This window comes from Echiichthys vipera, assembly GCF_963691815.1.
Source record: "Echiichthys vipera genome assembly, chromosome: 2".
Classification (NCBI taxonomy): domain Eukaryota; kingdom Metazoa; phylum Chordata; class Actinopteri; order Perciformes; family Trachinidae; genus Echiichthys; species Echiichthys vipera.
Window position 1 is genome coordinate 13,134,484 of NC_139827.1, and position 18,477 is coordinate 13,152,960.

At 38.3% G+C, this 18,477-nt stretch overlaps 1 protein-coding gene across 1 annotated transcript; it reads right to left on the minus strand.

Moving 5' to 3' along the window:
- Positions 1 to 307: 307 nt before the first annotated feature.
- On the minus strand, positions 308 to 18,083 carry LOC310963902 (uncharacterized protein). Its single transcript, XM_083936859.1, is given in 11 exon segments — positions 308 to 752; positions 1,659 to 1,781; positions 4,172 to 4,411; positions 5,547 to 5,649; positions 9,743 to 9,910; positions 10,143 to 10,201; positions 10,356 to 10,442; positions 11,956 to 12,119; positions 14,205 to 14,280; positions 14,282 to 16,588; positions 17,944 to 18,083. Coding segments are annotated over 10 exon segments (3,363 nt in total). The 5' UTR covers positions 16,586 to 16,588; positions 17,944 to 18,083; the 3' UTR covers positions 308 to 713.
- Positions 18,084 to 18,477: the final 394 nt, after the last annotated feature.

An 18,477-nucleotide genomic window follows, 5' to 3' on the forward strand; every position in this document is an offset into this window, starting at 1 on the left:
ACTATTTGCATATAAAGTTTAGTTCCTGAGCTTTATACGTTTGACCTTTAGTCATAAAGAGAAAATAAGAATTAAAGTATTCCACAAATATAAAAACAATGGGCCCTGATACATTCACAATATCATTGTGTATCCAGACATTTCAAATATTTACTTGAGTACGTCTGCTACGTTTAAGGTATCAGATCGTCGTTATTATTATATTGGTTGTAACTAAGACAGTAACAAAGTATTGACGTGCTACACCTGTAAAGCATTTTTTATTGTATTCTGCATTAACAGCAATAAAAGACACCAATGGTTACAGGCAAATATATACATTTCAAATGTTTACAGACCACAAAAAATATAAATCGACAAAAATAATATCTTGTATATCTTTAGAAGACTTAAAATCTTTGTTGATCTTTTGAGATGTTCAGTACCTAAACATGTGGTGGGACAGACATAAAAGTGACGATACTGATGAGTGTTCCAGAGAAAAAACAGTGACCTGTGTTTGGGTATGAAGTGGGGGTTTTATGTGTATTTTGAGTGGAGAAAAAAAGACACAAACTCCAGCTGAAGACAGCACATGCATGATTTATGTGAGGCACTTTCTTGTGATTCACTGATGACAAATTCACAGGCAGAGTTGAGTCTGTTGTCCGTGACGGTGGCGGTGCGGGTGGTGTCTGGGATCCTTGTTTTTTACTTCACCGTTTTCTGCACGCTCAGTGTTTTGGTAACATTACTGAAGATTGTGCCATCGACTGTAACAAAAAGGAATAAAACGTTTAGTTTTCGTTCCCCCATGTATGACTCACAGATACGTATACAGTACAGCAACAGACATTTAGATCATGTGAAAGTTGTCTAGCATTTATTTCAGGGTAGTCTTAGACCAAAAGTTAATTTCCTTAGAAAGTTGAAGAGAAAAACATATTAAAAAGAATAAAGCAGATGTGCCCATAATCATTACCAATAATCAAATACATTACATTTTAGGCAGTTATGCTATACTTTTTCTAAATCGTAAGCATTTTCAACAAACAAATCTACATTTGAATAGAAATGTCACTACTTACCTTCCTGCAACCTCACAGTACTTCAAGCATGTTAAAAAAGTATTGTTGCAAATGGATGCAAAGAATGAACCCAGTATAAAAATATTGTTAGTGGTGTGGTTTTCTTAAGAGAAATGAATATGATACGTGCATCAAAGATGTGCACTGTTAATTACACATTTAATATCTTTATTACCACATACTGAGTTTAGACTGTAATATGCATTACAGTCATGGTGTTTTCAAATACAGATTTACAGACATTTACATAGATTTGTTTTATTTTGTATTTACGTTAAAAAAGGTGCGCCAAAGCACAATGCACTTGTCCAAGTCAGCCTTGCAGACAGAGGGATCATTGCTCGATTATGGCACATGGACCTTGTGGTAATAATCATCTTGATGATTCATCAACAGGTGATGTTTTTTTGGAGAGTGGTATTGCTCCAGATGGTTTTATTATTATTTTGAAACAGGTGATGAGGTGTACCAGTGAGTATAAATGAGATCTCAGTTCGAGATTGCCAGCTAAAAAGGCAAACGGACCCTATTTCACAACCTCTCCAAAGACTTAGTAAATGGAAATGAATCATCATAAAGTTGACAACTTACTTTCAAGGTCTTCATTGTCTGTGCCCAGTCCATCTGACTAATCTGAGGTATTGCAGTGAGCAGGATACTGCTGGCTTTGTTGGCGTTCTCCTTCATCGTCTTCAGCACATTGTCAACACAGACCTACAGGAGGACAACGGAAGAAATACAGCCGACGTGAGATAAGAATCACTTATATAGAACGCATATATCACTTCCTGTAAGTGTCAAGTCAGTTTGCATTTCCCCAAAAATGCACGCTGACATGTATCCTTACGTTTTTGTTTGCCCTCTGAATAAAATTGAATGGTATCTAATCTCAATTGACATTTATGCCATGAGGATTTTAAAGGTCATCAAATTTTGAGCAAAGAAGCAGATTATAAATATATTTATGTGAATATCTTAATGGCACTGCTGTAAAATCAACAATGCTTAAATCAGGGCCGGATGATCAATATATGTAAACAATAAAAACGACCTAAAATACATCCAGGAAAAAAAAGAAGAATCAATGTTTAAAGCAAAATGATATGTATTACACTATTATTCTTCACACATGAGAAGTAACTCGAACACTTTGAGTTTTTTATAAATACATTTTGGGAATATTGCTTTATATTTTAATTTAAAAAAGATCACATTTTACTGCAAGGATGTCAAGGTTTGAGCCCAGCATATCGTTTTTCTGGCAGCCAACTGTGCCTTCACTCCGTTGACTCATTAATGGGTATGGATGATGAATTTGATACTTGAGCCATTTCCCCTGCAATGTTTTTGACACCAGCAATCATCGCATTATTTACCTGACTCAACACATTAAGACGATGGTGTGCAAACAGGCCTCTGTCACACGGTCAAGATAAAATATCGATGTATGTCCACATAAAATTCTGTGAGAATACAACATCACACAGCCAGACGTACAGTCTACAGTACAGTAGGTTGCAACCTTATATCCGTCCTGTGCTCGTGTTGTCTACTGTAACCGTAATTAACCCCTCGCTTGAGTGCTTTGTCTTCATGTCACATTCATGGACTGGGTTCATGTTTTTGTGGTGTTTGCCAGGATGAAGATGAAGACAGTGAAGCTGATGAGTCAGTGTGACTCAACCTCCTCTGGCAGGGCTTCCACCGGAGGCTGGCAGGCAAGCTGACTGGGGGGGGGGGGGGGGGGGGGTATTGAGGGGGAGGCCAGGAGGTAGTATGAGGCTGGGAGGGAGTGGAGCGGGAGGGGGGCGGAAGGATGTGGTGAACGCTCTGCAACAGGAGGGGAAAGAGGTCAGCTGCAGGAACTCGGAAGTGGAGTTTTGAGTTTGGCTGGATCATTGACAAATAAGCCAAAACTCGCCCACACGCACTATATCAGCAGCATTATCCAGAGTGTGTGACAGAGAGAAGGTCACTCGGAAGCCAAAAGAAGCCACAAATACTCTAGTCTACTCACGGAAGACAGATGGCAAAAACTTTGGTTTAATACCCATCATCCTATTTTTTCTGAGTAATGTAACATTTCAGCGATCTACTTGTTCTTTTTTTTTAACACTTCTGCTCATAACTTTGATTTTATACTTTCAATAAAACCACACGGTTTTGGAAGTTATGATGGCATACACAGAAGATGAATAATAAAGTGTTATATTCAGCTTATATTATTAGCCGGCTGGTACCCAGCTCATAGCACTTAATCCAAAAGTTTGCCAGTGTTGTTAAACTAAATGCAAAAAAAAAAATACAAACAAAACAAAACCATGGTAAAGTTGGCCAATCACATTCACTTCTTTCACTCATCTTAATCACAGAGCTTTCCCTTAATAATGCACTGACAGTTTTAGAAGCCTGTAGAGAGTTTCCTCAGAGGAAACTCATTGTTGTATGGGGCTTGGGACAGAAATTAGTTTTAAAGTTTTGTATATCCCGAACAATCTCCATCACATCATGTTGCTCATGCTTGAAACTGTTACCACAGTGGTTTGGACAGAGAAACTGATAGAGAAACGGTCCTGAAGGAGTTATAAGCAGAACAACAAGTTTGAAGTGGTTCATAATTTTTATGGAGCTGTGTGAACTGTTTTCTATGGGTCAGTAACCAACACGTCAAACATTCTGATGCTGGCTGTACAAAATGTATTCAGCCGTTCTGCTGTGTGGTCTAGTTAGAGGCTGCAGATGTAACAGACACTTGCCTTCAGGTGGCTGAAAAGACAGTCACCAGTGTAAAGTAAAGGCTTCCAGTATAGTACTAAAGGTGCACCAGAGAAAACAATCTCTGATATTAACAGGTTAAAAAGAACCCTTAACTACTAAATAACAGCCTCAACTTTGTTGGAACATCAGACATTGCGTACATTTTTCTTGCTACTGCAATTTTTGACCCAAGTCGGTGCCTTTGTTCAGAAAAAGAAACGCAATAGGAAGGTGGACCAACTGTGCATGCCACTTTGACGATACTAACTCACATAAGGCACAAACAAAGACAGAAGAGACATCAAAACAATAAAAACGTCTGTAAGAACCTCCAGTCTGCCACTCACCGCCTCCTCATGCTCCTTCCAACAGTCGTAGTCTGTTGCCATGGCAATACTGGCATAGCACAAGCCGGCCTCCTTGGCGAGGACCACCTCTGGCACAGTGGTCATATTGATGACGTCAGCACCCCACTGACGGAACATCAGGCTCTCAGCCCGCGAGGAAAAGCGAGGGCCCTCGATACTCAGCATGGTCCCTCGCACATGGCACTTGACCCCAAGGCTTCGTGCCACCTCCACCAGAACCTGCACCAGGGTAGAGAGTTATTAACCGTCTCCAAAAAGCCGAAGGGAGAAGATGGGAACTGTGGATATGGTTTGAATAGGTTTTCATCTCATTCTCTAAACTGTAGTGTTGAAGGCATAAAACGCCGTCTGCTCTGCTGTTTGGTATCTGATCTGCAGATATTTATTTTAAAAAGACAAGGCTGCCCCTCAACACAACAACACGATCTTTTTGTGGACCTACCATTTTTGTGACCTATTGTTTTTAATATAAACAGACAGGAAATTTAAAGAAACTGTAAGACAACCGCAATATCCTTGTTGGTACTTAAAGTAAAGAAATGGCTTTCTACCAATCATTTCTAAATAATTAGAAACATTATGGCATTAACCAAATCTGTATAATAATAACCCACAACTGCTAACTCTCTTTACCAGGCCAAAATAACATGACACAACAAAGACATTACAACACTAATGATTGTACATTCACAAAATTACACCTCCAAACAGCATGTTTATATATTCTATGTACTCCTGACAGTAGAATAAGCCACTATAAAACTATAATGAGGCTTAGTCATGCAAAGCTATGAGAACATTAAAACAAAAACAGTGATATAAATGGTAAGCCATACCATCCAGCACTAGTTTTATGCTTTTACATTTGGCTTGCTCTAAAGACAGAATTACCTTAAGTTAAAAATTAAAAAAAACCATACGACTGATCACATACCATTTCTCAAACAATTATTCCCAATGACACAAAATTATGCGCTTAAAAAAGGGGGAGGGGGTAATTGAAAATTTCAAGAAAAAGAAAAACTGGAAAGTAGGGATGGGAATTGAGAACCAGTGACAAATTGGAATAAATTTCTTCCATTGGTGCCAGCAGGTTTTCTGTCAGACAGAAATTATATCAGTAAGACATTTTAGGAAATAATAATAATAATATTAATAATAGAATCAATAAAGAATCAGACAGAGAAGCAGAATCAATACCGACATTGGTATCAATAGAAGCTTATCAATTCCCATCCATATTGGAAAGTTTAACAAAAGTTTCATTTTAGAATAATTTTGGAAAACAACGCTCAGGGAGTACAGGATGCAACATGTAAGAAATGGGAAGATCTACGTGTATTTGAGAACTCACCTCTCTGGTTCTGTTGCAGAAAGGCTCAGCCATGGGGATGTGACTCACTCCTGGAGGACTGGTGGGCTGCCCATCATACAGAGTCTGAGCTCTCTTGGTGGTCCTGGCAAAAAGAAGAGAAATTACCAAATGTTATATTAATGCAACCCAGGCAAATTACAGGTGTAGTTGTTAGGTGCAATTGTGAAAATATGAACATATATGCTAATGTGGAAATAAATAGAGTTCAATTTTTTTTAATGTATACCTTTAATTATGCCAGATAAAAAAATATTAAAAAAATAATTAAATGAAAGTTGCAAAAACCAACTAAAAAGACAGAAAAAAAGGACAGACCAAAGTACTAAATTGTAAGAAACATGGTCAACGTGAACACTAATGGCATCAAGAACCAAGCAGCAAAGTAAAGTTATTTCTGTCCCAATCATAATCTGAACAACTGTTATAACAGCAGCAACCACAATTTTAGTGATGAACTACAAATTTATCAGTGTAGTTGAATAGTTTCCATCATTATAAAGATTTCAGCGTGCTATGAACAGTCCTTTCACAGCTCTCCAGGACTAGAAAAGCATTAACAGAGAACAGCAGCAGCCTAGTCTCCTGCACAACGCCAACAATGGTCGTCCAGTTTCCAACTCTGCTGAGTCAGTGGGGTTCCACCAGTCACAGCGCCAGTCTGCCTTCGGTACTTTATGGAGCCGGATCGGGGGCATAAAAGAGACTGACTCACTTGGCCCAGTAACCTAAGAACATTTTGGGGGATTTTGTGTCTCCTGGTATCCCCTCAGCTTGTTTTTTTCTAAGCACTGAATTCTATTTGAGTGCTCGGTTATATAGATCATGATGTAATGGGGTAATAAAAACACCTCTGTCTCTTCTAAGCACTGCTGATTCATAGTATAACTTAGGGTTTCTTCAATTTTCCCAGGGATGACTTGGTCAAACCACAAATATTTCAGACATCTAAAATATGATCGTCTCCGTCAAGAGTAATCTTTTATGTTGATGCCCAACCCTATCTCTTACTCATAACTCTGGCACTGGAAGACTACAGTCATTGCTTAAATAGACTGAGGCAGCTGCAGCTCCACCCTGCTGAAAATCAATAACAGTAGTGTGTGGGATAAACTATGAGAACACAGTACAATGCCTGTTTATGCTATAGAAATCAAGTTATCTGGGCCTGGCATTTCATTAACAATGCCATTTAAGGATCCCTGTTGCAAAGAATGGCTAAATCAGCCTTTAATTATCAAATATTGAAATTATTCCTAAAATGCAAAGCTGTGGACAACGAATCACATATACTGCACTTTCATTACATCAGGTGTGAAGTACAGCTTGTCAGTTGATGAGATCTAAAACTTTGGGAAAATCACAGCACTATTCAGATTTTATTACCAATGACCTATCTCTACAACGCTGTCAGCACTGGAGAAAAGTCTGTCGACACCCCTTATCATGCTGCGTAGGGGGAAAACCTTTCAGGCTTGTCTGTATTTGTTTAAACAAACTACTTTTGTCTTGGACGACCCTAAACCCCGGATGCAGCAACGGTGCCCTTGCAAAATTAAAGCAGAGATAGTGGAAGGGGAGGGGAATGCCGTCTGAAATAGGTAGCCAATGGCAGGCTGCATCCCAACAGGCGGCATCCGGTGAGCCAGACTATCATTGATTAAAATTTATAAAAGATTTTTCTTTAAAAACCTACTTCAGTTTTTCAAAAGGCACATCATTGGATACATAATCCATGCATCCATGTTGGACTGAATCTGTGTCAATCTGTTAATCTGTGTGTAAAATAAGATTCAAAAACAGATAATTGAAAATCATAACAAGATTGATGATTGAGGATTTGGAAACATCCATTTTAGCATTTTAGGTTCATGTGAGACACTAATGCTTATAGCAACCAAATGTTTGGTTTGGAGTAGCCATAGAAAACAAGTAAGCAGAGATTACATAACAATTGTGGAATCAAAAAAGTGGAGCCTTCACAAACATGCTGTCACATGCTGCAGGACAAGTCTGAACAAGTCCCAACAAGCAACTTCCTCATTTCTGATAAGTAGATCTGGTCTGTGCTTGATGCTGCTGGTGGAGCTATTCACTAACACAGGCACACAAAGCCACAGGCAACGTGATGCAGTTGTACGCAAGTGTGCAGGGGAACACACTGACATCACTGTGAAAGCCAGTTTAATCACTGGCAACAAATAAGCTATACTCCTGAAACAGCACCACTCACTGCACATATCAAGTTATTTAATGGAATTTGTACAACCAGCGAACAGAGACTCTCACACTCCCACAGGGTCATGCTACACATAAAGTATATACTATACTGTACATGCCTGGAGGTCAGACACTGCTGTGATGGTATGCTTTCCCATGTCAGTGAAGCAGAAAGATATTCTCAGGTTTGCCACCAACTATGTTTGACTCTAAGGATGACGAAGTGTGGATTTCTATCGATGGAAAACCAGAACTACAAGCTTATTAGAAGGTTTTGTTTCAACTGAAGTCTTGGACAAGATAAATAAATGTGTATTTATTACAGCTCTTAACCTAGTTCATTTGTGGTTAACAATTAAAATACCAGTATCAAAACCATACAATCACTGTCAATTAATGTCACTCTTATAGCAGAAATTAAATCAATTTTAAATAACATAACATGAGAGAAGAAAAGTATGTCTTCATGTGAAAATAGCTCTCAGTGATAGCCACTAAAAACATGATCATGGGTATAGCTAAGTAAATTGAACGGATGAGAACTGGCAGCCAAAATTCTCACAACGCCGAGAAAGTCATACAGCAAAATGAAACATGAGCCCTACAGGAAGGAGGCCTGACTGTTTACGAAAAAATATCTCAGTTAAATATCATGTTGGTGTCAACAGTTTCCATTGGAGGAATGTCACAGTGACACTTTTAATTCTTAGTGAAACCCTGTGAACACTACGACACTGAAGTCCAACGAAAGGTTAACAATTCAACCCACTGATCAGGATAGTAAACAAATAATTGCTTGTCACACAAGTAACATGAATTCTGTCAGTGAGCTGTGAGGGAAGAATTGTTGTGGAACACACCTCCTGTACAGTCATCGAAAGACTACTGCCAACGTTTGAGAGAAGGTCAAACTATTTAAAAGGAGCACATTAAGACTGTAAACACAACCTTAATTTATGGGGTTTGTTCATAAATCAACGTAGCCACTTCATACGGCTGCATACAGTGTTGCATCCTAGAAATTTCCAATCCACTTAAGAAAAACAGTGACACACTTCAGGATGTGCAATGTCATACATGATATGACATGAATGTTGTATTTTATTAGCGGTGTTAAAAAAAAGAATAATGCGGTTATAAGACAATATCAATATTTTTTTATACATGTAGAAGTGTAATCAGAAAGTCTTAAAGAGGTGAAACGCTCCTTTAAACATTTGGACATTAAGTGGTCTGCATTAACGGGTTTCTTTTTTAGGTTGTCAAAAGTAGCAAAGCATCAATACAACATGCTTCAAAGCGATACGATTTACGCACTTGATATTATCGAAATAAAGAAGCTACTGTTAAAAAAGCAGATCTGTGTTGGTACATGTTCAGAACGTTTTTTTGTACCAGCACAAAATTATCCTATTTTGTGTGCCAGGGCCTTTTTTTTTTCTTTTTGAGCTATAGAGTATTGTGGTTTTTTTTTAAATACTATTATAGTTTGAAATTCTGGTATTGTGTAACCTTAGTTTATTTAGCTTATCGTTTGCGATTGGCAAGTGTGACAAATTAAATTAAATTAAAAAATTTAATTTTTCCACATTGCAGTCAGTCCAAATAAACTGACGCTTCCAATTTGAAACCCTAAAAAAAAAAGTTAAAAAAAACCTATCTGTGTGCTACATGTAAAAGCACTGGTATTACATTTGTGGTTTTCATGTAGCCATTTCCTCTCACTATGATGACCGGCTTTTTGTTCCAACACATGATCCGTCTTATAATAGACGGCAACAAAAGTCGACATACAATTACTTGGCTAATCTTACTTTTTTACTTTCTAAAAGAGGGGACAACAAATTAAAATATATATGAATATTTAAAAGAATACAATTCAAATGCTCTGAGAGTAGATGGTAAGAAGAAACAAATATCTGAACCATAATCTGCTGTTGTGTTCACATCCCACTCACCTGTCAATGAACTGATCTATGAGGACAATGTCTCCGGGCTGAATCTCCTCCCGGAGTGAGCCACAGGCTGTGGTAACCAACAGATGTGTGCAGCCCTCTTCTCTCAGTGCCCAGATGTTGGCCTGGTAGTTCACATTGGACGGCATTATAGTGTGTTGCCTCCCATGCCTAAAGAATGGGGAAAAGCAGCATTTAATATACACAGTTCCTTCATGCTTATTGATGTTTAGTCAATGTCTGTAACATGAGAATAAATGATTGAAATGTAATCATACACCTCACTGTTAAATGGAGTGAAACACGAGGAGATGCAGTATAAATAAATATCCACTAGAAGGTGCTCATAGATGCTATTTTTCATAATTCTCATTTCAAAGAAAAGTTAAAAAGACTTTCTTACCTTGCAAGGAGCACACATTCCACGTTTTTTATCTTCCCTAGTATCAGAGCATCGGATGGCTATTCAAAGGAGATAAATAATCCAATTATTTATTTAAAAATACTTATGAAATTAATTATTTAGAAGTAAAATGAGCAAAGAGGCCAGTAGAGCTTATTGTTGACACTACTCTATTTGACAAGAAACATCTTCAGACCACAAGACACAACTAACCTTTCCATACGGTGTGTCAACATAACGCTCAGTCCTTCCCTCCAGGATATCTGGATCGTCAAGGCCTGAACCACCAATTATTCCAATCTAAACACAAATGGGAAAGTAATCAACACACAACTCATCAGAATTAATATCTGACAAAATCACAAACTACACTTTTCATGTTTCATGTACAGTATAGGGAATTAGAGCATGGGCATGACCCACAATATATATGTGCTGTTTAAAATGATATGTACTAAATTCAAAATCAGTCACAAACTCATTACGAGCTGACAAACGTAAAGACAAGATGCTGTTAGTTCACCCTGAGGGAGAAAACTGTCTGTGTCTGTACACATATATAGTACTGTTTACAGTCATTTAACGACATTGCTTGAGGGTATATTTACCCAGGTACTGTAATACTAGTCTAGCTTCAGTTACTGGTAATTTGCAGATTACTATATTGCATAACATATGATCAGATTCTAATATGAAGCATCCTCATAGCTTAAACTATTAACAGTCTGTTAAATTGTTAATTTGTTCCAACTCAAACCAGCTACAACACATAATCAATGCATTAATGCTAATTATACTACAATATTACAACATAAAGTAGTTTTTCTACAGCATATTTTGTTGATACTGTAGTTATGTAAAGTGTGGTATTGATACTTTAATAAAAGTTAAGTGGTGGAGTTAGTAGTCAGATCCGCACTCTAAAAATACTCTGTAACAAGTAAATGTCCTACAATAAAAATGTCACTTAAGTTAAAGTACGCAAGGTAAATTAGGAAAATGTACCTAAGGAATTAAAGGTAATAGTACAACTCAATACAGAAAAATTGTCCCTGTGACTGATAGGGCTCTATAAAACTGGTGGAAGAAGTACTCAGAGTTTTTATTTAAGTAAAAATAATAATACCACACTGAAATATTCTGTTACAAGTAAAAGTCCTGTATTTAAAATGGTACTTAGTAAAATTACAAAAGTATCAGTAATCATAATGTTGCAGCTGATAAAGGTGGGACTAATTTTAAAAGAAGTATGAATTAATTTTAAAAGGAATTACTCAAGTAAAGTAAAAGTTCATCAAAAATTGGACTGTAGTACAGTATTTAAGTAAATGTACTCATGCATTAATATAAAAGCAGCATTTTATTGTTGTGCTGGTCGAGGTGGAACAATTATTTAATCATTAATATTGAAATGTTAGTGGTGTTAAAGTACAAAGTAGCATAAATAGAAAATACTTAAGGTAACGTACAGTTTATAATGTACAGTACTTAGTTACAATCCATCACTGACAGCTAGTTTTAACAGCCCTACATGGCAGTTAGCATGCAGATGTTAGCATGTGTTATTTAGCTATAGTTATGTCCGATTACTAGACTGCAGACTATACACATCTTTGCTAATACAGTATGATGCTAACAGCTACATAAAGACATTTCCCCGCACTTCCAGATTTTTTGACAGCGGCAGCATCTAGCATGAAATTACGTCACCTAGCATGCTGATGCTCATTGATTTCCCTCCCTTCAAACCACGCACAGTTCAGTTAAATTAGCTAAGACATTCAACGGGACATTGCATTTCAGGTAAAATTACCTTAATTGTAGCAGTGGAAGCCATGACGACAGTATCCTTTGACTGTAAAAGTGAAGAATTGTGGAGAAAGTTGAGTGAGGAAGACTCTTTATAGCCCAAACCGTTTACAACATCCGTTAGCACAGCGGACATCAGGCACGTCTCTTCCTGTTTAATTTGTTTGCCTTCAAAATAAAGGCATGGCAATAAAACAACACTTTAGATCAGATAAATTGCCTGAAGGCTTTACGCTACTTATATAATCTATGTAGCTTCTGACCGTTTTACAAAGCAAACAATGTATTTACCTTTCTGTTTACCTTGCAGCAAGTTGATTTACATTCATTTGAATACAAAACTAATGTCACATTGATGCTTTTGCATTTTCTTTTTTTGATGTGAAAAGTTTTGAGTTCGAAGTAGAAAAAAAATAATATGAAGAAACAAAAAAAATGGAATAAATGTAATACGGAGGAAGCTGCTAACTAATTTATAATGGCTTATGGAGAAAGGGTGGGATTATTTAAGTGTATACTTCTTCCCACTCCATTTCGCACATATGCTTTCTACTTGTGTAATATTATTATATCTGTATGATCTTTACATGTTTGAAATGATATATTTAAATCGAATAAATCAAACCAATGCTTGAAACGTTGTTTGTAATTCTGTAACCAGATAATAAAGGGATTACTTCTCAGCTAAATTTGCATGTCCAGCATTATTTACCAGACCTCTATAATACTTTCATAACTCTGTCCTCATTAGCTGTCTCAATCAAGTTGAAATGTTACCTGATTTGACCTACCACATTAAAAGTCCAATCACAAGAACATGTTTTTGAAATGGTCTGCAGCCCTGTGAAGTACGTATATTGTATGTGATTTGTAGTAATAGACATGCAAAAATATATGTAAAAACCGTGGTATAGTCCTTTAATGTGAACATCACCTGACAATGTGTAGACAATTTGGAAAACAGAGTTTTTTAAAGAAATTACAAGTACTATGTACCCATAACAATAAATACTGCAAGTCTTTCTCTCACACGCATACACACACACACACTACTAAAGCAGACATTCATTTGACTGTAAGAATAATGTGTTTCCTGGCTTTAAAGAGGTTCGCTCCAAATTCAGCATCTTCTTTCATTTCTTGTGAATTTGAGGAAAACATTAAATGTCTTTTCACTCACATACAGATGGTTCACCAGTGTTCCCTTCACACAATGTCAGCCCAAAATAAAGATACATTATTATCAGTGTGTATTTAACATTTTTAAAATTTAATAAAAAAAAGAAAAAGAAATTAAAAGTTTGCAAATCTGTTGATGTATATGTGAAACAGAGCCAAAGGTCTGTGAAGTAAACTGGTTACTCCCAAAACACACTATACAGTACATAATCTTCTTGACTTGGCTATAGTTCACTCAATCATTTGTTCTATTTGTAAAGCAACCTAGGGGTTAAACCAACCCAGGGGTTTGAAAAAATGTCAGTTTACGTTATTTGTTTGCATAGTGGAGACACCAACACCTATTTATCATGGTAATTCTATAAATATATTTGCACTGCCTGTTCTGTAACGGTTTCGCTACATAATTTCATCTGTGAAGAAACACATAATGAAGTAGTCGAATAAAGGGCCTCAGTTTAGCTGAAGTCACAAATAGAAAGTTGTATGGCCCAGATATTACTAAGAATCGAATCGACATACATACTTATCTCCTACTAGATGAACTAAACAGAAAACCAACAGCACAAACATTTGCTCATTACAATTTATTTCAAATAAAACTCAATACAAAAGAACCCAATCCGAAATCTATAGCTGACTTATTGTGACCAGAAAAACAAAACAAAAACTGAAATCAACCGATAAACAATTAGTTTTTAAAAAAACTCACTGAAATCAATATTATCCCTGAGAGCACCTTGGAAACCAAACACATCCATGAAAGAAAATTAATTTCCTGAATTAGAATTGAAGCTTTAAAAAGATAAGCCACTCCCAATATAATTCTATTCTGTTCATAGTGGCACTTTGCATGTAAAATAACATTGTTTTAGGAGTTGCTTAACACAGTCAAGAAACTAGACCCTAATGGTCTAAAAGTCATTCATCCCATGATGGCCACTCTTCAGTTCAAATGATATCTCTGTCCATCTATGTAAGCCAGCGTCATAGAAGAGATACACATATTCACCATTTCCTTAATCTTAACTTCTTTATATTTAATCTAAAAGAGTCTGTAGTGGTGGGGTAAACTTGGTTGTCTGTGGTACTGTCGATTAGGGCTGTCCTTGTCAGTGCTGCTGAGCTGGGTGACACTATCATTAGCAAAAAGAATCACTGTCACTATTAATGGTAATGACAGTGGGTGAGTGCTTCTCTGTGCGTTCATTACTCTTGTGCCTTTTACTTTTCTTCTTGTGTTTCTTCTTTTTCTTATGGTGCCGCTTGCTCCGTTCGTGAGAGTTCTCCTCATTGACGAGCTCCACACTGAGGCTTCTGCTTGCCTTTCTTGACCTGTCCTTGGATTTTTTCCGATGTTTCTCTCTGATCTTTTTCTTGGGTTTTGTTGAAGATGACATGGGGGAGTCACCTTCAGCATTTGAGTTGGAAAGTGCATTTTTGGATGCTTCCTCCAAATGTCTTGTTTTGTATTTCCTCTTTCCGCCAGGCTTGTTATTGTGAGATTTCCTTTTGGTTGAAGGCGAGCGACTGCTGGAATAAGTCCTAGAACGCGAATGCCTCCTGTCCCGTCTACGTGAGTCCCTGCTGGGGCTCCTGGAGCGTGAATGCCGATGAGAGTATTTGCGAATACTGTAATGGTAGTCCCGCTTCTCTGTGTAATGCTTCCCGCTATCATTTCTCTCTTGGCTGTAATGCCTATATGATTGATAACTGCGATCACTGTTCCCTCTTTTGTAATTACTGTCACATTTTGATTTGTCCCTTCCACTGCAGTAACCACCTCTTTCTCTGGATAAAGTGCTGACACTGTTGTGGGAGGTCACTGCTGGGCTCCTGCTAGAGTGCCTGCGCTCTGCACTTATTGACCTCCTCTTTCTCCTGTGGTCTCGGTCCTTTGACGAGTGCCTCTTTCTAGATCTATCATTACTGTCAAATCTTCTGTCAGACTTACTGGATGTCTTACGACTGCTACAGCTTTCTTTTGAATCCAACTGAGGATAGCGGTCTGTTTCTACATTTTCTGACTGTCCAGCACCGCTTGGATCACTGCTCGGTGAAGCTATAGGACTTAGACTGGAGAAGCGGATGTGTTGAGGTAGAAGAGGCACTGCTTTAATATCTTCAGTGGCAGACTCATCAGAGTCAGAGGAGAGCTGGACCAGCTCAGGAGTCCTCTCTGCTTTTGGCTTAATAAAACTTACAATGACACAGTCATCACTGTCACAAGACAGACCCTCGTCATTGTTTACTTCACCCTGAGCCACATCTGTTCGGTTATGAGGACTCAGCTGTTGTAGGGAAGCCCCAAACTCATGTGTCGCCTCCTCTAAACTGCTGTCTGAGTCTGAGTCGAGGACGGACAGACACTCTGCCCTGCTCTGCTCTGCTGTTGTAGAATACGATGGCCCAGGCGTCTCATCATCCCACATAGAGTGGCTCAGAGTAGACGTGGAGTCTCCTGGGGGGTCCAACTCTATTGAGTGTTCCTCATCCTCTGAGATAGCTATTACAGACGAATTGGAGCTGCTGTCTTCATTTGAGGAAGCGTCTGGGCAGTCATAGACAGCATGCTGGTCATAGGCCTCCATATTGAAAGGGGCCTTTGCAAAGCTGATAAACTCATGTAGAAAGTGCTCTGTGCGCCCCTGAAGGAACGGCCTGAGCTCTTCCCGAATAGCTCCATCTTCCATATCATAACGTGTAATGCGTGACATGATGATGTGTTGAACTATGTTGACCAAAGAGCCATGGGCCCCATAAAGCACAACAAGTTCTCTTTTTAGCCAGGGGATCAGCCGATGTAGGCAGGCTGGATTTCTTCGGAAGAACTCAGCTGAGGTGTCTCGAGAGCGACCACCATCCCGGACACTCCGAACCCTCACCCCCGCACGGTACAGTTCCCTCCTGAAGTTCACCATTTCCTGCTCTCTGACATTGTTCACTATCCTGCCTTCACTCGCAGCTCTCCTTTTGGCTGCCAACCTTGTCATCATCCGCCGGATGTAACGGTCCTGCGGCTGTTGAGGAGGGTTTGCTGAAGCTTCAAACATTACTCCATTGTCTGGAGGTGGAGAAGTCCTTCCTCGCATCTGTCGATGGACTCCTGTAAGAGTTGTGCGGTATCTAAACCGGACCCCTCCAAAAGTCCCAAAAGAGCCATTATCCACTGGCTGGAGGTCATACTTCTTAAAGTCTTGCTCTGATTTTATACTGTGGTAGATTGAATTAAATGGCTGTTTGCACAGAGGACACTCTGCTTTGTTCTTTGACCACTCTTGTATACAGCGGAAACAGAACTTGTGTAAGCAGAGGTCCAGGTAAGAAATGTTGTTAAATACGTCCAAACAGATGGGACACTTGGAATCTGGCGAGACCTCTACAGACATTGCTTCAGAGGTTTTCCTTCTCCCCTTCTTCTGGCTCTGCTGCAGGGCGATCTTGATTGCTGACATGATCTGACATAATAACAAAAAAATAAGGTATAAATCATTATGAAATTGAGAATTCTCACCTACCAAACAAGAACGGTAAGGCATAGGGTAATCTGTAGAGTTCTACTGAGGTGCTGCAGTAAAGTCTAAAATCAGACCTGTAAACTTAAGTAGCTTAACTTAACAATTAACCCAACAACTGCAAAATACTTTCCTGTTCATTGGAAAAAATACACACTTCAAGTAATTCTGAAGCTTCATACTCATTAGTGACTGAAAGGTTTGCACACTGTGATGTGCACAGAAAATATCATTTAATGTACCAGATTAAGTTGTACATGCCTGAAAAATAAAACAAGAATTGAGCTAGTCTTTTCACATACTGTATAGCCTAAAGTATGCACCACATTTGTCCATGAATCATTTACAGTATAATGACTGGCTGCTGTTGACACGTGTGTCTTCTTCCAGATATCCTTCATTATTGTTGTTGTTGTTATAATGAACAATTTGTCATCAACATATTTTGTTTTGGCAATATATAAGATACTCTATGGTTAGTATTTTAGTGTCTCATTTAATTATGACGTGTCAGCTGAGAACATGCCTGTCTCTAACCAAATGCACGTCTCTATAAATAACCTTACATATTCCTACTTTACCTATAAATAAACTATTTGAGTTATCACTATAATTGAATAATAGCTATTGGATATCATGATGAAAGTATACTGTAGTAACGACTAAAAGAATGTGTTACAATGACAAACTGTCTTGTGGCGAGAAACAGAGAGGAATAAATAAGAGACACTGGTGCTAAGCTCGAATAAACCATGGCTAGTAAATTGGTCATGTTATGACAGGCTGTTATACATAGCTACTATCACGGTCCTAACGTTAAAGCCATGATCTATTCGCGCTTTTTAGATATTAATAGATGCTTCAACTCATCTTATATATATCCCATAACTCAGATTGAATGTCACCACTGATGGGTAGACATTGAAATAAACCTACAATTAAATGGACACTCGTTTAGTGTCCCGATTGAGTTGTTTTTCGGTCAGTTAGCTTAGCAGGTGAGGCTAGGAGAACCGTGCCCTGCTCACAAAAGTGAGTCGTGTTGGTTAACAATTGTAAATACGGCTGATATTATCTCAACAGTCCTGACATTAACTCCAACTATTCTGTCAGATGCACACAGTCGCTGTCACCGAAACCGTAAACGCATGCCAACGAACTGATAAACTTGGTCAGCTAAAGTTAGCACGCTATGATAACAAAGTAGGCTAGGGCGTTAGCCATGTAGCGTTAGCTACGGCTAGGCTAGGACCTGTACGGCTGGTTCGGACGTTAAATAAAAGTTGTACAGTATTTACTTTTGGCTTCCTCTGACACGTATGCGGTTGGAAATGGATCAGCCCTCTCTTTCTTGTAGAAACCCATTCATTTCTACTTAGCTGTCGTTCAGGAGCAACTCTTCACAAGACCAGGAGACTGGCTTCATAACACTCCTTACATATCCGACCGTTTTTTTTTTAATTCAACACGCTCCACTTCCGCCCTTCAAATTAAAGGCACCAGTTTTGCATTTTGAAGAACCACAAAAAAATAGTTTGTACACACACGACTAATTAAAACAGGATCAATGCACATTTAAGTATATTTTCTGCTGGGAAAAGATTCAGATCAATCAGAACCAGAACCAACATATTTAGAAACAATTTCTTCCCTATAGACTGTAAAAAATATAAATGTATAGAGTCTATGTTCTTATCTCAGGCAGTAAAATGCACAAACCTTACTCCCCTCCCTTTCTAAAAACCAAAGTGCAATAGTCGCACACCCGAAGAACCTAAAGTGCAATAACCCGCACCTACCTTAGTACTACCTCGTTGTGTATATGTGTAATT